Source organism: Fusarium keratoplasticum, chromosome 3, assembly GCF_025433545.1.
Source record: "Fusarium keratoplasticum isolate Fu6.1 chromosome 3, whole genome shotgun sequence".
NCBI classification, from domain to species: Eukaryota; Fungi; Ascomycota; class Sordariomycetes; order Hypocreales; family Nectriaceae; genus Fusarium; species Fusarium keratoplasticum.
This window is the reverse complement of record NC_070531.1, coordinates 4146093-4169583: the sequence shown is the minus strand read 5'-3', so window position 1 is coordinate 4169583 and position 23491 is coordinate 4146093. Positions and strand designations below refer to the sequence as shown.

Here is a 23491-nt window from a genome sequence, read left to right as displayed (position 1 = left end):
AATTATCCCTTCTCCGTTGCGATAGCTTCACTAAAATGACAAGGGAAATGAATTGCTGCGACACCTATCCCCGACCAAACTCTCGAGAGCCGTGAGACACGTCTTGAAGGGAGAGAAAAGAAATCTCTCTTGGCTCTTGTTCGTAAAATCTTGCGCTGGCTTCCGGAGGAACGACCTTGAGCGGAGACGCTCATAGAGGAGGACTAATTTCTCAATCAGTAGAAAAAAAGCAGGGGACAGATGGCTGCATATTATATGTCATGTCATAGGTAAGGCTTGGTCGAGTTGTAACGATTGAACACTCTGATTCATCTAACAATTATGATCTGTGGTAAAGCACAACACTCTCGTGCACAGCCAGAATCTCTCTGGATCAATGCTCATGTCCTTCACTTGTGGAAACCCGGGACTTGTGGTGTGTTCCAGTGTATGTATTATCTATCCTCGGCAATCTGTACAGGCCAAAACTCCGACAAATGTATCCCTCAATCGTGCCACCTAGATCCCCGACCACGTAGTGAATCTTCCCTTCACATAGCAACAGCAAAGACCTTTCGCATTATGTTGAGAGGGGAATCGGTTTATAGAGGTGAAACAGGCGACTTGGCCTTGCGCTTTCGTAGAATCCTGGGTGTTGCGGGAGTCTCGGGCGTCTCGGTGCCGGTGTTGGTGTTCTGCAGAGCTCGGAAGGCAAAACGCTCAGGCTTCAGGTCCCTCTTGACCCATTCGTAGTTCCTCCTGATACGACCGGTCGCGAAAAAGATCTTGGGGTCTCCTTCGATGAAACCCTTGCCGGCCATGGGGCCCGTCGTGAATTCGCCGCCAAAGTGACGGTATCTGGCGGGCGTGGACATGTACATGTCACGCACGAGGTCGATGTCGAATCCTGGGTCCTCAACCCATTTGACGTTGTTGTTCTGGTTGCTTTCCTGGAGGAGTTAGCATTGAGGGCGATGAGCATGGTATTGGACGTACAATGATCTCGGCGAGCTTAGCGTGTCTATCAACGTGTCGTTTGAAAACAGCCGCGCGGCCAACGATGCGGGCCTTGCACTCGGGGCATTTTCTTCCATAGCGCGGGTTGGGGCTCGGGACCTTTTGGAGGTGGTTCATCTTGGGAGAAGCCATTTGATTGCTGCGAGGAGATTGTTTGGAAGCACGTGTGGTGTTGCAAGGTGGATGATATGCGAGAGGGTGAATGATGGATGAACAAAGAGCAGAGAAGAAGACGAGCTCGCGGACAAAGAATTGGGCGTGAATGAAGAGATGAAAGGAAGAAAGGAAGAAGCCCTATTGTTCCGCTTTGGGGGCATTATTTGCGGTGGACATTGAGGTGTTCGCTTCGGTCGATGGCACTGCCGGCTGGTGACAGCTGTCGGGTGGACGATGCAAGCTTTTCGAGGAGGCATGATTGGGACAAGGCATTGATAAGATATGAGGTTCAAAATTGATGGTTAGATACCTGTTCGGAACTCTCTAAAAGCAGCGACTACGGTGGTGATGAAAAGCGCCTTCCCCTAGTAACCGGAGACCCCCCAACAGCCATGTGGTGAACGAGGCGGCATGTCCTGCAAGATGTTACTGAACCGAACACTGGTCTGGCAGTGGCAGAACACTTCAAATGGATATGGGCGCGGTAGAGATACTTGGGACTAAATAATGGCTCCTTAAAATCTGCATCGCAGGAACAGGCGCATCTGCCTGGCCTCATGGATAGGGGGCGGTAGATGCAGTGGAGTGGTATAGACTCGGTCGAGAAACGTCCAAATCTGAAGGATGAAACGGGTAGCAGTTGCCTTAATAACTCGACCAGTGTTAAGAATCCGGTTATAGTGCTGCAGCACAGCGTCTTCATGAAGGGTGCGCGCCGCTTGATAAGACCCAGGTGACTCTACACGTGTCATTGCAGAAGCATGTCTCACTCCAAATGCTTATTGGAAGATTGATCACCTGTTAGGTCGGTCATTGGCCTCGCAGCAGAGGGTGTGGCAGATGCGCATTGAGATGTTTGCACTTTTGGAGAGCGGGCACCAATATAAGGTCGCAGCGTTTCCCCCCTTCTCCCTGGCCATCTCAAAAGCTTCAAAATTCACTCACAATCCCTTTGCCTCGTCTAGAGAAGCTACCGACACCATGCCTCCTCCCCAAACGCCAACACGGCGTCGAGATCTAGAAATTGCCAAGCGGCAGTTCACCTTTCTCGTGTCGATCACGGCCACCATCTTCATCCTCTGCCCTGAATGCCTGAGAATCTACAGAAACCTCTGCATCGTTCCAGCCTTGGCGTGGCTTACTGGGTTTGCGTTTGACTTGATCAACTCGCTGAGCAACACTTGGGACAATGCCCCAGCTGTATTGAAATACTTCATCCCCGTCGACATGAACGTTCCCATTACAGCCCCCTTTGACCAAATCAGCACTTACGTCGGCCCCACCCTGTCTTGGGCAACCTCCCGTGCCAGGCTCATGGCTCTAGAGGCAAAAGCTCGAATCATGGCGTTGAGGCAGGTAGTTCTCCTTGTTCTGGCTAATTGGTTCTTGCATCAACTTGGGCTAGGTTAGTGCTTTCCGTAATGACTCGACATATCCAAACTCACTGCAAAGATCCCATAGGAGAAAGTGTAGGTGGAGAATCCGAGGACGGTGCGCAGGGCCCGTCCCCGATATCCGACCGGTGGTATGGAATTCTTGTCATGACACCTCCCGTTCACGACTATGGATCTCTACCCCTTGCTGCACACACCAGCGAAAGATCTCAGCCAATTCCATGGGATAGTCACGAGACTTCATCTTTACCGTCCATTTTCCCCCCTTCAGACTTTCGAGTCCATCTCTCGTTCTGCCTCGTTCCTAAAACAGTTTGGGAATCTCAGGACACGACGGTTGCGGAGAAGCTCAAAGCAGGCCTCTACTGGGATATGAGAGGAGAAAATTGCGGATCTGATGGCGAGATCTGGGCACAAGCACGCGTCCAAAGGATCACAGGCATCGAAATCCTGGGGCTGGTCGACGAAGATCAAGACGACGTCAACTCCTGCCATGCGTGTGAGTGCTATTCTCTAACATGTACGTGAGTCATCTACTTGGCAGAAAATCTAATTGCTTCAAGACTTTGCTGCTTTGCGGCAGGACTGGAACTATATGAAGATCTCCTGGAACGATGTTGACTTTGCAATCATCCTTGGATTCCTAGTTACCGGACCACAGGCCGCCCAACGCACGAAAAACTTGTTTATCCGCTTCTCAAGACTACGTATCAACTATCTAGTTGGTAGGGGTAATGTGGTGAGAGCCACGCCCGGGGTCGCTACGGCTCTGACTGCGGGTTTGGCGGCTGCTATAGTGGGGCCGTTGTTTGTTGCAGGCTGGGCTTCAGCCATGGGGTCTGGGGTTGACAGGCATGGAATTAGTGCACGAGATGCAGCTATGTGGAAGAGACGGATTGAATGGTGTCAGGATATCCAGCATCGGTTCCCTCGGTTGGAGGAGTTTTTTGAGGAATGAAGGCGGAACTGGGATAGCATTGAAACGGTTGGGCTAAGTGCTTTCAAGAATATGATGTTTGCCATAGAGACTTTAAGCTCAAAAGATAAGACAACTTGCGCCGCAATAGACGGGTAAAACAACTAGATTACAGTGTTTTACGATATTAGGTTTTAATGCCGCCATGTATTTATGACTATGTCCTTTACCGGTGTGGCTGGTGCAAAGGGATATCCTCGACGACCCCCAACCCTCATGTACGCTGACCACCTTCCTAATTTCAACTAATCATGGACTAATTCTAGCTATAGTCTACCATAACTATAATCGTTATTCTCAACTATCTATTATCTAACGGCGTGTCAAAGAGGGTTGGCTCACAAGGGCTCAAGAGGTCGCCTTGACAAAGGACTTGGCGGTGCCGTGCTCCAAGAGCTGGCGCGAGGGACCTCTTTGAGAGCCGCCATTGAGAATAGCAATGGTGTTTTCACGGTGTCTTAATGTTATGGCACACAGAAGCGGGTGATGACACAATGTGTGTAAGCAGAGAATAGAACAAGTGTGACTACGCGACACAAACACAATACATCCTCCCGTCAATCGTGAACCCTTCCAAGACTGAGCGTGGCCAAGCAGGACAAGTCAGCATGCCAGCCTCTTCTCCCACGATTCTCTTCGGTGGCATATAGAACCGAGCATCCGAGTTGTACCGGGAGTGGAGCCCCGCTAGAGCCTTGGTGGGAATGGAGCTCACCAAGGCATGCAGGTTGTCCCGAGACACTCGCAAGTGAAACTGAAGGGGCTTGTTATCTCTAACCAGAAAACGAAATTCTCCGTACTCCAGGTCCGTTCGAAGCCAGTCCATGGTCCTCGTCGGGCTCGTCCAATCTTTCTCCCCCTCGAGCCTTATCTCTGCATAAGTCCCAATCAAGCAACCGATAGACCCGATCTCAAGAAGCGACTGCCAGTTGGTGAGATGGATAGTTATTTCGACGTGTTCCCCATTGAAAACCGGGTGAAATCGCGGATGGATACAGTCACAGTAGGCTTGAAGCGACTCTAAACCCGATCCACGGAGGAGCTTATGGAGGAGAGTGCTGAGCTGACGCTCATTAAGACTGTCGGGCTGTAGGTGCCGGAGGTCTTCAAAAATTGCCCACCCAGGGATCCATCTCATAATGTGGTCTAAGCGCTGGCGCTTTCGAAGGTCAGAGAGAAAGAGCAGGTCGTCTTCTGGCAGGTTCAATTCGTCTGGTCCAATCGATCGGAAATATAAGCCGTAGCAGCATCCGATCAGCCGGAAGACTGGGCTGTCGTCGAGCTTCCGCAGGATGAGAATCACGAATGTCTTTTCGTCCCCTTGATCCAAGACGAACAAGTGATCCCTCGTAGGAATAACAAGATGGTCGAGAGGCATGTCGGTGATCAAATACATCCATACTTTGTTTGGGGTGGCGCCTTGCACCTCGAAAATCATCATACCTTCGTGCGTGTGGACCTTTGAGGGCACGACAGCGAACTCGCAGATACGTGTCAGGTTGATCGTCAAGCTCCCTGTAGAAGCATCAACTGCAGCCCCCTTGTCCCAGCTCTCCTCCTTAAGTCTTTGCACCTCCCCCTCATCAAGATCTGTGAAGTTGTATGACTCCTGCTCATACAAGAGACAGTTGGTAGAAAACCTCGTTCCGCAGCGACTTTTATATTGAGTGCTGAACTGGGAAAACACGTATTGTTCAAATATCAGGCCTTCGAGGCCAAGAGGAGGGATTGAAATGTTTTCCTTAGCTAGAGTCAGGTCATCCCTAGATGGCCGTACCCAGTCTGCAGGCCGATGGCGATACCAGGAGTTGAATGCCCGTTCAGCTTCATCTTGGAGGCCATAGAGCGTTGGCCATCTTGGGGTATTCCAATCGATCATCCACGACGGTTGGACATAGGGCGCGGAGCGACCAGCTCCATGGCAAAGGATCTCGACACGCTTTTGGCCAAGCAGCGAGTAGGCGAGTGCTCCAAGATATATGTGGAAAAAGGATAATGAGTAATCCGGCCGGAAAAGTTCCCTCTCTCGATGGTCGTCGAGTAGGGCTAGAATACCAAAGATCTTGTCTCGAGGGTCAGATGCCTTGGAACTCCATGTTGCTCGCATGGCATCGTAGATGTCACTACCTGGGGACGTTCCCTGAGCCATATGTACGAGCCACGACGCCGATGTATTCTCCCAGTCGTGACTTTTGAGCTGAGGAACAGTTGCCCCATCGGCCCAGAACTCGGTGTCGCCCACTTGAAAGACAACTTGTCGAGAAACGACAAGCTCTTGAATAACCCAGAGGCGACTGAAATACCTCTTAGCGAGCAAATTGTTGAGGTCAAGTTTGCCGTCCCTGACCAGGTGGTCGCTATCGTTGGATTGCATGATCGAGTGTTCGAGCTTTCGCCGGAGGGGGTATTTATGAGGGGTAGCCGAGTCAATCAAACTATTCCCGAGATAAACTACCACTCTCTGGGCTTCTTGGTAGATATTAACCATTTTGGAAACTTGTGCTTCGCGTTCCTTATCATCTTGTTGATTAATGCAGATGGCATCAACCCAGATTCTCCGCAGGCCATCCGCGGGTTGAAGGAACTTGAGCATGTCCCAGCAGTTTTGCGTCTGGAGAAGGACGTCCCAATGGGGGCCGATGAAAACTGGCCGGCAGCGGAAGTTGTCGTTGTTTTCTCCGCCCCACGTATATGAGACCGTCTCATATATGGGAAATCTTTCTTGGTCGTGCGTCTCTAGGTGAACATGCAAAAGACCCATGCCGCTGGGGGCCGCTTCGAGTCGCAGAAGACGAAACTCGTGATCCTGCAGGCGGTGCTGATAAATTGGTGATGGTTCGAAGTTGTTAGTTGAGCGTCGCTTTTCGTTCTGATTGTTGGCGTTGGAGTCTTGGGGAGCCTTGGTGTGAGAGTAAAGGGAACCAAGCGGCCAGTAGAGATTAAACTGTCCCGGGGGTTCATTAGGCGGGATCGATGGGAGAGGACTTGTTTGCTGTTGCTTTAATCTGATGGCACCTAAATCTGGTACGGCGCCGCATGTGTTGCAAATGGGGAGGTCCCCATTCAATACCACATCGGGCGATACGCAGATGGGTGTATGCCAGCGGGTCATGATCGATACACGAAGGATGTTGGAGAACTCAGAGGAACAAGGGGTCAACAAGAAAGAGAAACGAGGCTGCGAGATTTATGACGACAGGAGCTGAAATATGGGCTAGTCCGACGTTGTCCGAGATTATGCTGACAAGCTTAGCGCTGCAGCGTGTCGCAGCATTTCCTCTCGGCCAATGCTTTCTCAGCCTGATTGATATCTGTTGGAGTACGAAGACGTGGGCATATGCGGTTGGACGTTGTCCCCGCTGACTGGCATACGCACTTCGCCCAGGTTGGCTTGGGTTACCGGGCGGCTGGAGCTGGGACATTACCCAGACCCTATTTGCTTCTCAGCTTGGATATCTATCATGATAAATTTGTCTAAACTAGCTCCGAGGGCCTTGGCTATCACTCAGCGGCGGTTCAGCAGGAGCTCGGTTCTAGAGATAGGAATAGACTTCAATACGCTTAGGTATCATCTCTGAGTTGGATGGTATTTAATTGCTGTAAGTAACTGGGCGTCTAGCTTGCCTAAGTGGCAGCAAATAGAAATGCTGGCCAGCCCACCCATCATTTAGGAGCGGCTGAAAATCGTAACACTTGAATGGGTACTCATAGCTTTTGATTGGTGATTTTGGTTCTTCGTTTTGTCGCCTAATAAATGCACAGCGAAGCCGGGCGCGGAAGTGACGGCAGTCAACGCCCATCAGACATCACAGGTAACCAGAGGCTAAGTCAAAGACATGTTTGCTTTTTTGATAAAGGGACAGATCCCCTCCTAGAAGTACGAAGTTAAACTCTTTCCCTAAATTCATTCTCTAAACCAGCTCAGAGTTGACACAACGCTCGCTGCCATCCTATGCAGACAACCAATTCAGCCCCCCCTACTGCTGTAGGGTGCCTTCTTGACGTGTCTGGGTCAATGCACCAGACTCTAGAAAGTGGCCGGGGTGATGAAAGGGCCGTTGAACGACTTCGGGCTGTACTCCGCGCGGCGGTAAAGCTGGCCCGAGCCGAACAGCAACATGACCCAGACGCGCTTCTCTTTGTAGGCGTGTTTGGACTCGACACCAGCAAAGGAGCTCCACCTTCAATTGATCTCTGCAGCGCAATCGAGGGACTCATGTCAACGGATGGCCAGCAAAACGGGCATCACCTTTTGACTCAGCTGGCCAATCGCCGAGGCCGATCTCACATCACGAAATACATTCAGACCAAGCTGAAGGAGCATGAGGCGCGGATCATCCATAATTACCTGATGCGGAACCCACACATGGTTGAGAAGTTCGCCAATGCTATTCCAAGCTCCTTCTCTGAGACGGCAGGCATCAATGCGGCTGAGACGGTTGGCGACTTTGCAGGATCTTTCGGCTTTGGCTTCATCAACGAGACGATCGATAACATAACCGAGAACTCCGAGGCTATGGTGATGGCGCGGAAAATCTTGACGGATTGGCTCAATGAATTCCAGAAGTTCAGACCGCGGAAGATTGAGTCCGTCATCAGTCTGCTGGAACAGATCGACGGCCGCATGTCATCTGATAGTCACAGCCGTACTGGTGATGGGCAGAGCACCCTTTTGGACAGCCTGCGACACCATATGTATGGCAGCACCCCAATGAGACACTCCCTTCAAAAGGCCATCGAGGTTTTCGACTCCTGCTCAACTCGGCAACAAGTTCTGGTGTTGGTTTCGGATGGTCATTCAACAGACGGGGATCCACTGCCACTCGCTCGTGAATTGAGAGACAAGAATGTCACTGTGGCAACAATATTCCTAACGGATAGTATTGCGGCAGCACAGAAAAGTCTGTACAACGAGCATGTGGCCGACTGGGATAAGGGGCAGCGCACTCTTTTCGATATGGCAACTCGTGTCCACGGCAGCGCCCATCCAATTCCCGTCATGGCGTCTATGGGCTGGAGCATCCCATCTTCAGGCGAATGTGGTCTTTACACAACCGTATGTAGTACGGACGCTCTTGAGGAATTTTGCTCGTTTCTTCTATCAGCCCGGTTCGGCAGCGCCGATGTTTTCTTTGACATCCTAGGAAAAGTGGACCTTGACAGCTATGTGAACAGCGAGCACGTGCGGACCTGCATGAACCCATCGGACCAAGGGAATGAAGGAGTCTGCTACGCACATGCTGTGGCTGCTGTAACTCACATGGCCCTGCTCCGCATCGTGGACCGCGAGGGGGGCTGTCCAAGCATCCAAACCATCAGAGAGAGGATCCTAGAAAAGTTCCCTGCTAAAAAGGGAGGACGGAATACAGCTAAGGTGATGGAGCAGGTGGTTGAGTGGTATCGGCCACTACGATTCCGGGCTGTGGACGAAGATGGCGCTCGTCAGGCTGTCCTACGGCGACGACCTGTCTTGACAACTTTCCGTCTCTCCAAGTCGGGCTGGGACACCTTTTCCAGGCACTTTCACCGAGATGCAGAAACACCTATGCCTATTGGAGTTCTTACGTCCGCAGCCATGCAGCCACACCGCCAGGGGGAAGATGGTGGTGGCCACGCTGTCGTGATGACTCGATGTGATCCTCAATCACTCAGCTTCCTAAACTCGTGGGGAAGTCAGTGGGGTAACAATGGCAGCTTTAGCATCGAGAACGCCCATGTGCTGGAGCTGGAGCCTCATGATCAAGATACTGTCCCTGTCCGCTTTTACGACATTTACTGGTTCGAGAGCGACCTGACGCCAGCTGAAAGAGCAGCCTACCACCGCAGAGTTGACAATACTGTCCAGAGGCACGCTCAGCAGCATTCTAGCGTCTTCAGTCTTGAGGCAATGTGCCCCCATTGTCGTTTTGCATCTCCCCTTGCATCGTTCACTGGCAGCATCCGTCGTGCTGTCTGCCCCAGGTGCCAAAGGTCGTTTGCTACGGAGCCGGGTCATCTCATACAAGCTCTATACGCCAAGGCAGGCTTTGGAGAAACAGTGTGATGTTCTACAGCAATATTGTTCTTCCCACTTTCACTGAAAGTGGCCGTTTCGCGCTGTCATTCGCTTAGGATCTCTGTAATTCCCGAGAATCCTCTAATTGGAACTTAGGTCTTCAAGGCCACAACCAGAATTTCCCGTCATGTATAGTTTGATTGGGTAGTTGAATGCCTTAATAAGATTTGAATGTATTCTTTCCTGTCTCAGATCTATGTTGCTGTTGTATCACACGGTTAAACTTGATGACCTCGAAGGCCATCAAGAACGGAGTGCGGTTGAGCGTTGCATTTTCCTATTCTGGGTGAGCAGTTCGCGACTGGTGGCATCATGCAACTGAATAAGCTAAACTCACAGCATCAGAGGCGTATTGTGGCTGTTTATATAGAAAGAAAGAGAATGCTCAAGCACGTGCAATATTTAAAAAATACATGAAAGACTGCTCTCGTGAGAACATTGGTGACCTCGTCGAAAATCCCGTTTCGGGCTGCCTTTGCTCAAATCTCTTCTTCCTCGATACCTTGAAAAACTGTGTTTTATTAAGATTAAGGCCTTTCTGCTATAGACTGTGCTCTTTGATCTAGGATGGCATGATTGATCTGTCTCTTAATACGTGGCCACTTCCCTTTACCTCAACATGTCGACATGTTGCGCTTCGTGACTTTAAGCTTTTTCTTGATGCATTCACAGCCCAGCAGAAACCCCTCTCAAAACTCTGATTCTGTCATTGACGTAGGATACTTAAAGTCTCCTCTTGTCCTGACACATATTCCAGTCCTCTGTCTTTTCCATTTATTCCCAAATACTCTCCCGTTTCACCCACCTACCATTAAACCTCCCTTTTCACTATGACTACTACGCTGTTCCCGTCAACCTGGATACAGGCTCTACCTATCTTACTCAAACGCCTCATTGGGGCCCAGAAGTCTTCATCTAGCAGCCCCGATCAAGCTCAAACGTCCCAGAAAGATGCAACCGATCACGACGACGAGTGGGGGGATTGGGTCATCCCAACGCCCGAGCGTGAAGAGCAAGTGGAATATGTGTCACCTTTGTTCAAAGAGCCCAGGGAGGATGAGAACATCTTGTTTGAAGTCCTTCTTGAAGAGTTAATTGCTCGTCAACGGGTCATGGCGCACAATGCTTGGAAGATTAAGGTTAGAGACAAAGACCGGAAGTCAAGCGATGGAGAGAAGGAGGAGGAGCCGTTCCACCTCGAGGAAATACCAGCCGGGATAAGAATGCCCTATCACACCCCACCGGATTTTGATAATACTCAAGTCCTCGGAACTTGTATTTTGGATCTGGATGCAAGCAGGTGGTGATGGCAATGGGCAGAGGGATGAGAGGCAGGCTACTGGCGCCGGCGCTGCTGAGAAAAGTTCAGCGTCTGGTTCTGGTTAGAATTTTTGTGTAAAGTTTGTGGCATCTTGGCAAAGACAACGCTTGCAGAGTGGTTGAGCTTCAGCTGCGTTTCTACGCTTCACTGCGACAATCCAGACAACAAGCTTCGTCGCACTGCAACCCCTACAATCACAAAACACACAATCGCAACAACATGGGGAACTTGGAGGAGTCATGAGAGGCGATCGGAGGATCGAATACGTCCCCGGATCCTGGGCCGACATGAGCGACAGGGACATCACAGACAGGCACGACGAGATCGGACACGACAGGGGCGAGCATCTAGAATCAAAACGATAAGGCTGGTGGTCAACGGGAGCAACGGAATCCCCGCCACTGAGTCCTGAGCACGAGTTTTAAGGATCTATACGGAGCCCCTGGGATACGCTACTAATTCTATACTCGTGTGTGTCGCGATGCAGAAACGACAAGACATTCGGGAACATCCCCACTCAGAATCGGTAATGGGGAGGAGAATGCGAGACTGGGGACCCCTATTGTGTTTTTGAGGCCACACTGGCGGAAATTATAAATTCCACTTTCATCCACCGTCCAGTACCTTCGCACAAGGCGTGATGAAGCTGTTAGAGGACAAGGTTAAACCTCGCAAAGACAGTTTTCTGTGCTTGACTGTTACATATAGGGCCCACAGCGACAAGCAGCGCAACACTTCCAGCCCCGACGCCCCTCCATCACAATGAACTAGGTACATGGAAGCTGATACAGGGAGTAAACACTTCATCACAGCGACGACAATGTGTTCCGGATGTCTAGTTCATCTTGCTCCGTAAACGCCATGTCAAATTCCTCCATGCTCAAGGCATCCTCTCGGCGCCTCTAGATGGAGTCACTGCCGCTCAGCTGGATGTTGGCCATTTGGAGCAGTATCTCCTGGGCTTTCACCCTACGGCGTGCGTGAAAAAGGATCCAGATATCAGGTAGTGGCTAAACGACCTCTTTCCTGGCGTGGTCGCTGCAAACCATGGAATGTCCTCATGATGCGTTCAAGTGATCCCTACCAACGTGACATTCCCCTGGATCCCTCCAGGACGTGCCTCCCCGGCACCCCTCTCTCGACTGCATCACTACCCCTTGTTTACTGACAGGACGGCAACAATGGCTTCTCCTTCGCCGTCTTGGTTCATCCATGATTTGCAGGAGCAGGAGAATCAGTTACTAAACAACCTGTAAGTCACCAAGAATAGATGGTAGCCGCGTAAGATGCATTAGTCCTACTCCCAGTCCCATTTTGCCTTCAAGGCTTTTGACTCGGCAAGCAACTTGTCCGTCTCGGTTTCGAAGAACCCGTTCTCCTTTAGATACTTGGTGTAGCGCTCATACTGTTCCGCCCGATGTTGCGCCTCTAGCGTAGCTGCTTGATCCTCGTTAAAAAATTCTGATACCGAATCATCAAAACTCTTATCTAAAAGCTTCTCGGCCAAGAAACCTTCGAATATCTCGGTGGCATCAGCGGGACGGCGCAGCACATGTGCAACACAGAACGCCAAGTTAGGTTGGTCCTTTGACTCACCAGCGACCGATTGGCCATACCATTCCTTTCTAAGCTGCTCCTAAAGGCCGCTTGCCTGGCTATTTTCGTCTAGGACGCTGCGGAACTCGGCGTGCATCTGCTTGTTCGTCTCGATCGAGTTATGACTAGTTATCTATGATGGCGGGGTGAAAACTTGGCGTGGAACAGTATGTGCGAATTCCCAGTTAACTATGTCTTGGATTGGCAGGTTTTTGTCCACGATGATGTTGGGCCCCCGCAAGTCAAGGTGATTTAGCACAAAGGCCCCTTTGTCTAGCTGAGGATTGATAACCTGGTTAAAGATGCGCTCTATGCCGTGCAGCGCGAAGATCTCTTACTTGATGTCGTCTACGGTGTGGTTACTGACAGGTGGCGAGAAGAAACCTGATATCAGGCCGAATTGGTACGCCATGTATTTCCTGGCGGAATCAAATGTTGACTGAGGCGGCAGCCAAAGCGTGGCAGCGGATATGGAGATGACGGGGCCTAAAAGAGGCTGCGGACTGCCGTTAGGGTTTGGTATCAGAGAGCCTATCAACGGGAACTCGAGTTGCCTGAGCTCAGTTAAGATGTTGATTAACTGAGAAAAGAAGGTTCTTCTATTCTCCTCTTTAGCTTTAATTGGGAGCTTTTTGTCTAGCGGCTCGCCCCGGGTGATGTCTACGATGAGAAACGTCTGCGTTCCTGTACTGGTTTTGGTCAACTCAGCATCACGTCCGTAAGCATGAATGTGAGGGACCGGAATCTGGGTGTTTCGCTCCAGGTATCTGTGAATGCATGAATGGTAGTCGATGCTGGGGAGACAAGCAACGCTTGCTCTATAGTCGCGACTTCGCTCAACACCTTGTCCCAAGGATTATCGAGAACAGGCTCAATTGGAACCTTTATAGCCCACTCTGGTCCACCCTGTCCAAACTTGACAAAGAAGCAGGCATTAAAGCTACCATTTTTCCTATCTATAACCTGGCACGGTTTGCCGTTATTGCAGCTAGATGCTAGAGCGCAGATAGCATCCAAGTCTAGCGATTCAATAAACGTGTTTTTAACCTAGGTATCTTACTCTTCGGTGGCGGGAAATTCCTGAGCATTCGATCCGAGCGTTTTGACCTCTGCCTCGTTGATATTTGAAGTATTAATCTCACACGTCCTGACCCTAGGGACATGCGTGAAGTAAAATAGATAACCCCATAGCCTAGAAAGATAGATAGTTGCCAGCGTCCATGGCGTGAGTACTAGCTGTATGAGAGCGGACAGCATGGTTGACCTAATACTGAAGCTGTGGTGTCAACTCATTCATTCGGTTGTGGGCGTCGTGGTCGCGTCCCTGGCCATATGCCTGAACGTAAGAGGTAGAGGTGGCCTTTCCTATTTTGATAGTTATAAATAACTCGGACTTAAGAAAGCGGCTCTAGGACTTCCAATGCATAATCTAAGTTATGCCATAGCCCATAGTCCTAAACTAATATGTGTTAGATATTAGTAATCTGGCCACCGTACTATCTTCGCAGCTCTTTCGTTATGCTTATAACGGTATCGCAATTAAGGAAGAGAATATCTAGCCCGGGGCGAAATTCTACTATATATAAACTTCCTGATATATGTTGTGGGTAGGCGTTACGATTCTCACTATTCCTATGGTTATATAACGTAGCTTTATATATGAATAAAAGAGTAAAAATGAAATAATATGGATGCTCTGATTAAGATGATCCTGGCATATTTTGCAAAAACAACTAAGCAATTCAATCCTGGCTCACCTTTGAGTGTTTCCCACACTAAACCTAGGCTATTAGTCCCCAGAAACTTACCATCTCACTTCTTATCCTTCCCATCCTTATCGTCAGCACCCTTCTTCCGAGCCTCCTTGGCAGCATGGGCAGCGCTGAGGGCCATGTTGAGATTCTTGGGGTTGATAACGAGCCCTGCCTGAGCCGTACCAACATAGTTCTGGGTGGTGTCAGGCATGTTGAAGATGGGATTTTCGTGAGATTAGTGGTCTCTGAAGTGCGGTGCTAGGTAATTCAGAGGTGAGAATGTGGAATGAACCTGGAGCGATGATCTCGGTTGAAGCCAGGTGGATGAGTGGATTTATATCCACGAGTATTGCAATTGCGTCCATTGTTTGGATGAACATTACTTCTCAAAATGGGCTCTTTGAAATGAATGCCTTGTGATGAACATGCGTTTTCCCGGGCGCCAGGCGAACAAAGCCAGCCACGGACGATCTTCTCAAGTTCGACCGAACAACAAGTGGATTTGAGCATCCATTGTCACTTGTGATGCCCAAGGCTTTGTGTCGAGTGTCTGAGCACCCTTCCATATTTTTGCATCAGAGCATTGAGGGTGAAACGAAAAACGGACCTTGGATGGAAATGATAGCAGTGGGCATTTTGCTCATGAGCTTACCTCCCTCCTTCACATGCCCTCGCAGCGTTCATCTTGTCATGAAGCTCGTATGAATTTTTCAAGGACGCGATGTGAGAGCTGCAATTTGGGTCAGTGTTTTCGATTATGCTAAAAATGCCACGGAATTAAAACATGATGAGGCCTTCATAACCAGTCATAATGTATTGCCATGCACATTTTCTATAGATCTGTATCAAACTTCCATCGACTAAGGAATTGCTGTGCAGAATCCGGGCCAGACGATAGCCTCTACTAGAAATGTCGACGCCAGGCTTTAGGGCTTAGAGTACGTGATGATCTTGTGAAACGCCGTGAAAGAGTCCGATACCCATCGTCTACTTTCTTCTGGCAATGGAAACAAGGCTGAGCGTAACCCTCATAGATCTTCTACCTGTTCTTTGTTTCAGAGTAGACAAGCCCTACGAAAGCATTTCGCTGGGCCTACAGAACAACGCGTCAAGAACTCCCCTGGTAGACAAGCGTAACCAGACATGTCTTGTCGCCAATATCCTGTCGGCGGCCTCGCCGGTATTGACTAAAAATAGAAGAATACGACTCATCAACTTGTTTCAGTGGGTTGAAGGGCTGGCAAATTTCTTCTCAAACAGCCATGAGAGTTAATGAAACAAACCTGAGATATCCGTCATACAGTTGTGGCTGGTTTCGATCACATATCACTCTTGGCTAGGGCTGAAGGTAATGAATTGACAGCTAAAACGACGCCACATTTCAAATAATGCTAGTCTGGGGGAACCAATTGGCGTGTCCAGGTCTTTGTTCGTTGCAGGGGCATGTCTCGCGGGCTTCAAAGAAATGTGATCATGTGATGACAATGAAACATGACAGACAATACTGTCAAAGAAAACCTCAGAAAATGTGGTTTTTAAGAGAGATTACGCACAGAGAGACACGTAATATTTTCCATGTCATGACTTTGCGGAAAGCCCCTGGATTAGCATCACTCATGGAATCTGCTGCGACGCGTGCTTGTGGAAAGCCTGCCCTGCCCTTTATATTAGACTGTTGATTCATGCAGGCAGTTTCCGTCCTGATCCACAAATTCATTCTCACCTCAAATTCATCTTTGTCTCCTCTTGTTTGAACCTTTGAGCGTTGTGGCGCCATCACAGTCTTTCATGTCGTCTCCTGAGCCTTCCCCCCTCTTCTCCCTTGTTCCCCAGAACCACATTGCAGAAAACTGCATCGAAGAACTCGGATACCAACCATATGTCTCCGAATTCGCGAATGCCAATGGAAAGAACCGAGTTCTTTGTGTCAAATTCAACCCCGCGAGCGCTTCCGGCCTGGAGCCAAACTTGCTCGGAAACCACCGGTTTATGCTGAACATGAAAACTGGAGAGGTTTTGCTTGAAGACTTCTCTGGTGGCGATGCTTTTAGGTTCACTGGACCGTCTGCCCTCGACTTCCCCAACCCTCCGCATCCTCGCAGACTCATCGTGGATTGTAACACCAACCTTGAGTTTGAATGCACTGAAGACTCTGGCAGTTGGAGCAAATGGAGGATCTTCTGGCACCAGGAACGGCCCGTGGACGTCCTCCTCTGGGAGCGCGAATCGACGCATCCAAGAACTGGAGTGGTGTCCATCTTGACCAATGGCGATGGGTGTGAGGTCTGCCCAGGATACAACAAGACCCCTGAGTCTAGCGATGACTTGATCCGCTATGTCGACCGGAGCCAGTACTTTGGATCAAAGTTCGGCGCTCCTCAAGCGGCTGTTGATGTTGGCACCGGCCAGCATCTGGCTGTCAAGACAGTCACGTACCCATTCAAGATTGAAGCCCGTCGCTCTCTGCTGGACAGAGTCATCAGAAGCTGCAATCTATCACACGTGAGATACTCATACGCTGTTAGTCAAAAACACCTCGCTAACACAGACAGCCACACATCATTGCCTTCTTCCAAGTCCAAGAAACCCCTGACAGCATCAACATCATCATGCCTTTGAAGGATGACAGCCTCCTTGGGCTTATACAGCTGCACCAGAACGGCCCCGGCCTCTTTGAGAGACCCATTGAGATCCGCCCCCTAGGCCGACTTCTCTTGGGCGAAATGCTTTCGGCTCTTGATTACCTGGGGCACGAGGGCGTGGTTCACCGAAACATTTGCCCCAGGAACATCCTCGTGAACGGCTCGAGAGAGAGGGAGAACTTCCATTTCTACCTGTCCAACTTTGAATACGCAAGCTTCAAAGACACATTCCCAGACCCCGATAACCCTTGCTTCAAGGCACCAGAGACATGCGGTCTGACGACCGCCGAAGAGTCACCTCGGACGGACATTTGGGGTCTATGCGCAACAATGGCATATTTCCTCAGTCGCGACTTCCGAGACATTGTCAGCAGCAAACCTTCAGAGGATGTTGTTGCCAAGGCCGTGCGTGGCGCGTCTATGATGCTCTTCGGGCTGGGAGGGATGGGAGAATTGGACGCCAACGATCGCCCATCGGCACGACAAAAGTTGGAGGAAGTTTTCGGCGAGGTTGTTGAAGGTTGAGTGAATGTAATCAAAGGGGGCATGAGATTGTGTGGCATGAACACTGTCGAGCTGGTCTTTGAAGGGGGGAATTTGGATGAAGAGTGCGGAATGTGAGCAACTGTACTCTTTGCGTTTGGCTGGCCAAATCGTTTTGAGAGGGGAAGTAGATGGTAGATTCCCACGAGGTTACGCGGCATCTGAGAAACTGTTAGACGTTGGAACAATAAAAAGGGACTAGTTGAAGGAGAGTCTGGAAGGGGTATGGCATAGAATGTGTGGAATCAAGATCATAACACTAAGGAACTTTACGAGGTTCATTGCGGCATCTCTTTGTTCCTATTCTTCTACGTAATTGCAGCCTAAGTTGAATGCCACGTCAGTGTATTGCGGATAATATTGCTTGCACTGTATGCATGTTTGCATCGTTCCTTTGAACTAATTCTTTGAAACCTCACTGCTCACCGCTCTCATGTGCTTCCCCCTTCCAATATTGTTTCACATGACTCATGTGAAATGGGTCAGGTGAGAGCCAAGACTTTGAAGACAACTTCGACTGTATGCAGCTCCTTGGAAGCAGACTGAAGGAATGCCTGGAAGGACAAAACCGATAAAGATTCTTGATAGAATGAATAAAGAGCTCAACCTGCAGAAAGGTGCTCGTGAGCGACACTTCATATGAAGATTCTCGTTTGACCACTTGGTACATGCTGTAATCACCCCAGCTCCGGGTACTTATACCAGACGTGGCTCTGGGCTTTTGGCTCAACCTCTCACCATCACCCGCACTGAAAAGTTTACACTCTCAACAGAACTACACCAACCAAGACCTGCACCAACTACGAACGATCGACGACACAGACCCATCAATTACCCTACCACACGATTACTTCACCATGTCTTACTGAGGCGATCGATCGTCGGCGGAGAAGGAGAACAGCAATAACACCTCACTTCAAGGCCGGGCCTCCCCCAGCTCTGGCAACGGGCAAGCCGCCTCTGGAGGGTCCGCGGACTCAACTCCATGCTGGCCTCCGAGACATCAAAGCAGGGATAACCAAGAAGAAAGAATGGGGATACGCGTTTCCCAGACGACTCTCAAGCCTCGCCCGGCTGACGCGGAAAGGAGCAGCGTCACCCGACCTCCCTCGACCAGCAGTAGCGATCTTTTGAGACGCTTGACCATGACCAGGGCTCCCTGGGCAACCAGGAGCGTTTTCTCAACGCCCTCGCCTGTCAGCAGTATCCCGTCGAGCCCAGTGATGACTAGCATGACGACTTTTACGCGGGAAATGCAACATTACGGCAGGGACGCAAACAATTTCTATGAAGATGCCGATTCCGATAGGACGGTCGACTACCCTTCAACTCCGCCAGAGAGTAACAGTGGTTCCAGTAGTGTCTGGAGTAGCCAGAGCGACCGGAGCTCGCGGGGCGGCACGCCGGCGTACGACCAGGACGGCTGGCGGTCGGGGGGTTTTCTCACAAGTCCACGACGATGAACCAGGTGGTGACACTAATTGGTTTATTTGACCACCGCGATTTTGCACTTGAATGGGGGCGAAAGTGTAGCAATGGGATTTGAGATGGGATTGTTTACCTGCTTTGATTGGGGCGCCGGAGTTTTGTTATTTGATTTGATTTCGATACGGAATAGATTGGGTTGTTGGCGATTGGATTTTAGGGAGGGTTATCTTAAACGCCTCTGGTCTTACAGAGCCTTTTTGGCCTAGGCAGTAACTTAGCCTCGGAGTTAGTACCTAAATCGCTATTGCCGAAAGTTCCCATCAGTAGACGAAAGTAGCCAAGGCCTATATCATTCACAGGGGCTCAATTCATTGCTCTGACAGGTTGTCTTTATTCTATGGCTACAAGCATATTTATCAAAGAAAGGCATGGCTCTGTTGTCTGTTTCAAAAGGTGCCTAACGAATGATCCCTTGATAGGGGAAGTCCAGCTCCCACGGACAAAGAGTCCATACTGCAGAAACAGGCACCAGTGGCTGACATGACACTCTATGTCCCTCTTGTGACGATCTGTTAAGTGTTGCAGCCTATATTCGCCTGAACCATGAGCATTTATAGGAGACCTGGCTTCAGGGCCCCAACTCAACATCCCACCAACACCTGCGCTGCGAAAGCCACCTATCTTCCACGACAACAGCAACAACAGTATCTCTCTCAAACTAGAGGAATCAACTATCTCAACAGATCACTACGCCGCCATGATTTCCCTGGCAATCATTGTGGTGATCTTTCTCTATCTCCTTAAATATCGAGACATGAGAACGGAATCCACCAAAAAGACAGTGTCGGGGAATCGACCTCAAGGAAAGAAACGGAAGAGGAAGAATAGACGCAGGCGCCATCAACCCTTCTCCAGAGTTGGTATTGGATACGGCACTACTGGAGGACAAGCCAATGGGACCAAGTCCAAGAAGCCAGGGAACCAAGGCGGACAGGACCGACCAACGGCAAGATGTTTCAGGACCTCCGTGTACGAGACGTCCAGCGACGACGAAGATTATGATGGATCTCATCATTACAAAATGGAAGAAGACGAATAGTGGATCCTACTATTACGATAAGAACGACTACTATTTCTATGATGATGACGACACCCAGCAAAAGATCGATTATCCCGAGGATTGTGAGGACGATGAGGAGACCGAAAATTATTGGGCATGGGTATTTGATTATCAGAACTGGTGGTGAAGATGGTTTTTGGGAGCCACAATGGTGGTTTGGGTGGTCATGCCATCACTACGAGGTTTCGCTCATGGGCGGTGAGAATCGGCGAGGGCACATAGGACAAGATGATTTCCTATATTTAATTGGGACACTGGAGTTTTGCTATTGGACTTGATTTCATTTTAGTGAGAGCTTTTTAAGCCTCACGACATTGGTCAGACAAAAGATGTTTATACAACCTGGATCGCTCCATGACGAGCCACAGGGCTGTATGTCTGAGTAATGAGAATAGACATGGTAAGATTTCGATGAATTTATTCCTGATGACCTCCAATACACATCGCCATCTCCGTCATTGTACCAAATTCCTTGGATGTTGCTGCCAAGCCAATGATGAGCGTCCGAAGATTCGGCCGAATGTGATCCGAAGTCGGTGTTTGTCATCCCTGGCGGCGATCCTTCGAAACGGCCAAATAATGCGCCGACTGGATACGCTCTTGGCTGGGCTTCGGAAGCAAATTACAAAGCAGGATCGATTGGTGGGGACTCGCTTGCAAGTCATCATGCGATACATCATCGATAAGGAGTAGATATAAGGAGGACAAGACCTCAAGAAATTTGATAGTTATTCAACGGCAAACGCATTCAATCATGGCCCCGACGAAACTGTTCATGTATGTCTCATCTCAACTTTGAGCATCATCTTCTGACGCGCGAGCAGCACTGGCGGCACCGGCTTCATTGGAGGAAGCGTCCTTGACGCCATCCAATCAGCCTTCCCGGAGTTGGAAATCACAGCTCTACTCCGCAAACCCAACGAGTCCTTCACGTCAAGATACCCCGGCATCAAGATTATCAAGGGGACGTTTGAGGACTTTGACATCATCCAAGATGCATCTGAGCAGGCCGATATTGTCCTTCACGCCGGCAACACCGACCACATGGCAAGCGTCAAAGCCATTCTCGCTGGCCTGGCCAAGAAGACGACTCAGAGTCTCTTGCTCCATCTCACCGGAACAGCGTCTATCTCTGACACCATGCAGGGTAACAAATCGTTTGCAGGAAAGCTGAACCCACGCGTCTGGAATGACATCGATGACGTCGACGAGATCTACAACCTGTCAACTGACATTATCCACCGGGATGTTGATAGAATTATTGCGGATGCCAACAATGACTTGGTGAAGACGATTACCATCAGTCCACCGGATATCTATGGGCAGAAGACTGGTTCTGGTACTACGGGAAGCTTTCTGGTTCCGGAGTACGTCAAGGCGATTATCGAGCTGAAGAAGGCCTTTTATCTCGGAGAAGGGCAGAATATCCGTGGTCTTGTGCATATCAGTGATGTTGTGAGCCTATTTGTGCTCATTCTCGGCAAATACCTTCAAGGCGGCGAGGGTCTTGACTATGGCAAAGACGTAAGATGATCCCTTCTGCTGTTAAAAAGCCATCACTGACATTTTATAGGGATTCTACTTTGCCTCCTCTGACGGGGTCAAGTGGAAGGACGCCGCAGAGGCCATCGCCAAGATCGGCCACGAGCAAGGCTGGCTCACTGAAGAGACGCAACCCGTCTCACTCAGCCTGGAGGAATTTGTGAGCTTGAGATTCAAGAGCAGCTTCTTTCAGGACCAGATTATCCTGTACATGTGGGGTTCCAATAGCAGAGCGGAATCGGCTCGGGCAAAGAGGCTGGGCTGGGAGCCAAAGGGACCCAGTTTCTGGGACTGTCTTGCAGAGGATTGTAGGATTGCTGCTGAGGAATACGCCAAGGCTTCCAAGTGATGTGTACGGCAGCTATTCTCATATGTAGCGGGTGGGTTAACCTGAGACTAAGATAGCTACTGGTCAAGACCTCTGAGTTCTGCCCATTCCCTCTCCAACATGCCAAAGCTAATAGTATCATACCACTTCCGATCATACCAATGCGACTCGCGGCTTCGACCCTCCTCCACAAACCCCAGTTTCTTGTACAGATGCAGGCCTCTCTCGTTATAACTCACGGTGCGTATGTTGACACGATGATAACCTCCGTGACGAAACGCCCAGTCGAGAGCCCAGTTTATGGCTTCTGAGCCGTAGCCATGGCCTTGATGTGATGTCGCAAGCGCAATTCCGATGCTAGTAGAGCTGTGGCGTGCGTGTTCCGGGTTGACTCCGCCCCAACCAAGGACAATGAAGCCGATGGGAGTTGGCGCTTCGTCCTTGTTGGGCAAGCAGATCATGACGCCCATGGTAGCTTTGGAAAGTCCCTCAATCAGATCCTCGGCTCGTTTCTCGCCCCTGGGTCGGATCAGAGCTATGTCCGAGAGAGCCGCGTTGATCGCGTTGTTTTCAATCTCGGTGAGGAGAAATTGCTTGTCATCCTTGTTGTTCTCTGCTGCACGGTAGACGAGCCGCTCAGACTGAAAGGCAGTTTTGAGGTTATCGGTGATCATGTTGTCCTTGACCGGTGGTGTTGAGGATGGTAAGAAACAGATGGGTTGGAGATGATTGCTGACGGTCGGATAATCTGACCATCTCCACATCTGGTTACAATAGGAAGGTCATTAACCGCATGAGACGATCGGCATGGAGACAACATGGATTTTGCTTACATGCATTCATAACATTCGTAATCCATGATTGCCATTTTTGAGAATATTCGCTACTGCGCTTGAAGAACCACCATGACCGCCTGGACGCCAGCACCACGCCGATATTCTTCCAATTCTGCGCTCATAAGCTTCAACTTTCCTGCCTTGTCGAGGGATTTGACTTTATCCTCATATCCATTCATCTTCCAAAAAGTGTCTCGAACAGTTGAGAGGATGAATCCACCAGGTTTGACGATTCTAGCAAATTCATCAAAAGCTTCCGGTCCAACGTGGCCTTGGGTCATTGTACCGACACACGCAACCACATCGTAGGTTTGATCGGGGATATCAAGGCGCTGGGACAGGTTTGCCACGGACAGAGTTTCGTAAGCCCCGGATCGCTCAGCAACTTGGAGCATTCCGGGGCTAAGATCGATGCCATCAATGTGCTTCGCGCCCTTCTTTGCAAGACTCGCGCCAACAAGACCTGTTCCGCACCCGGCGTCTAGAATCCTGGCATGCCCGATAGGGCGAGAGCCGAGATATCGCTTGACGTAGTCGCTAGCAATTTCGGGTGCAACATAGTCCTCCGATTCTCCCAGCATGTCGTTGTCGTAGTTCTCGGCCCAGTCATCATACGCAGCCTTTGCCTCGGCGCTGCTGGAGAGATTCAAGACGCGCTGAATACCAGACATTTCGGTATGTGTAACTCACAAAGTGATTATGGTGAGGTAGACAGGGTAATATGACTCTCAAGTTCAACAAGGTATGGGAAAGGAAGCCTGGTCTTCGTATGCCCTCACCATCACCTTTTGGGTTTACACCAAC

At 50.0% G+C, this 23491-nt stretch overlaps 9 protein-coding genes across 9 annotated transcripts; 4 read left to right on the top strand and 5 right to left on the bottom strand.

The window, feature by feature from the left end:
* Positions 1 to 581: 581 nt before the first annotated feature.
* On the bottom strand, positions 582 to 1113 carry NCS57_00459700 (uncharacterized protein; the record flags this gene model as incomplete). Its single annotated transcript, XM_053054553.1, has 2 exons — positions 582 to 929; positions 976 to 1113. The coding sequence occupies 2 exons, from the start codon at positions 1111 to 1113 to the stop codon at positions 582 to 584; spliced, it is 486 nt and encodes a 161-aa protein (XP_052916713.1).
* A 1020-nt stretch (positions 1114 to 2133) lies between these two features.
* Positions 2134 to 3504, top strand: NCS57_00459600 (uncharacterized protein; the record flags this gene model as incomplete). Its single annotated transcript, XM_053054552.1, has 3 exons — positions 2134 to 2557; positions 2614 to 3045; positions 3110 to 3504. The coding sequence occupies 3 exons, from the start codon at positions 2134 to 2136 to the stop codon at positions 3502 to 3504; spliced, it is 1251 nt and encodes a 416-aa protein (XP_052916712.1).
* A 544-nt stretch (positions 3505 to 4048) lies between these two features.
* Positions 4049 to 6634, bottom strand: NCS57_00459500 (HET domain-containing protein; the record flags this gene model as incomplete). The annotated part of the gene is made up of 1 exon (XM_053054551.1): positions 4049 to 6634. One exon carries the CDS (start codon positions 6632 to 6634, stop codon positions 4049 to 4051), a length of 2586 nt encoding a protein of 861 aa, XP_052916711.1.
* A 903-nt stretch (positions 6635 to 7537) lies between these two features.
* Positions 7538 to 9565, top strand: NCS57_00459400 (VWFA domain-containing protein; the record flags this gene model as incomplete). The annotated part of the gene is made up of 1 exon (XM_053054550.1): positions 7538 to 9565. The coding sequence occupies one exon, from the start codon at positions 7538 to 7540 to the stop codon at positions 9563 to 9565; it is 2028 nt and encodes a 675-aa protein (XP_052916710.1).
* A 4358-nt stretch (positions 9566 to 13923) lies between these two features.
* On the bottom strand, positions 13924 to 14459 carry NCS57_00459300 (uncharacterized protein; the record flags this gene model as incomplete). Its single annotated transcript, XM_053054549.1, has 2 exons — positions 13924 to 13948; positions 14311 to 14459. 2 exons carry the CDS (start codon positions 14457 to 14459, stop codon positions 13924 to 13926), a joined length of 174 nt encoding a protein of 57 aa, XP_052916709.1.
* A 1577-nt stretch (positions 14460 to 16036) lies between these two features.
* On the top strand, positions 16037 to 17415 carry NCS57_00459200 (uncharacterized protein; the record flags this gene model as incomplete). The annotated part of the gene is made up of 2 exons (XM_053054548.1): positions 16037 to 16750; positions 16801 to 17415. The coding sequence occupies 2 exons, from the start codon at positions 16037 to 16039 to the stop codon at positions 17413 to 17415; spliced, it is 1329 nt and encodes a 442-aa protein (XP_052916708.1).
* A 3194-nt stretch (positions 17416 to 20609) lies between these two features.
* NCS57_00459100 (uncharacterized protein) lies at positions 20610 to 21872 on the top strand (the record flags this gene model as incomplete). Its single annotated transcript, XM_053054547.1, has 3 exons — positions 20610 to 20758; positions 20806 to 21505; positions 21555 to 21872. Exons 1-3 carry the CDS (start codon positions 20736 to 20738, stop codon positions 21870 to 21872), a joined length of 1041 nt encoding a protein of 346 aa, XP_052916707.1. The 5' UTR covers positions 20610 to 20735.
* Positions 21873 to 21928: 56 nt separating this feature from the next.
* On the bottom strand, positions 21929 to 22582 carry NCS57_00459000 (N-acetyltransferase domain-containing protein; the record flags this gene model as incomplete). Its single annotated transcript, XM_053054546.1, has 1 exon — positions 21929 to 22582. The coding sequence occupies exon 1, from the start codon at positions 22523 to 22525 to the stop codon at positions 21929 to 21931; it is 597 nt and encodes a 198-aa protein (XP_052916706.1). The 5' UTR covers positions 22526 to 22582.
* Positions 22583 to 22734: 152 nt separating this feature from the next.
* On the bottom strand, positions 22735 to 23358 carry NCS57_00458900 (Methyltransf-25 domain-containing protein; the record flags this gene model as incomplete). The annotated part of the gene is made up of 1 exon (XM_053054545.1): positions 22735 to 23358. The coding sequence occupies one exon, from the start codon at positions 23356 to 23358 to the stop codon at positions 22735 to 22737; it is 624 nt and encodes a 207-aa protein (XP_052916705.1).
* Between the last annotated feature and the right edge of the window lie 133 nt (positions 23359 to 23491).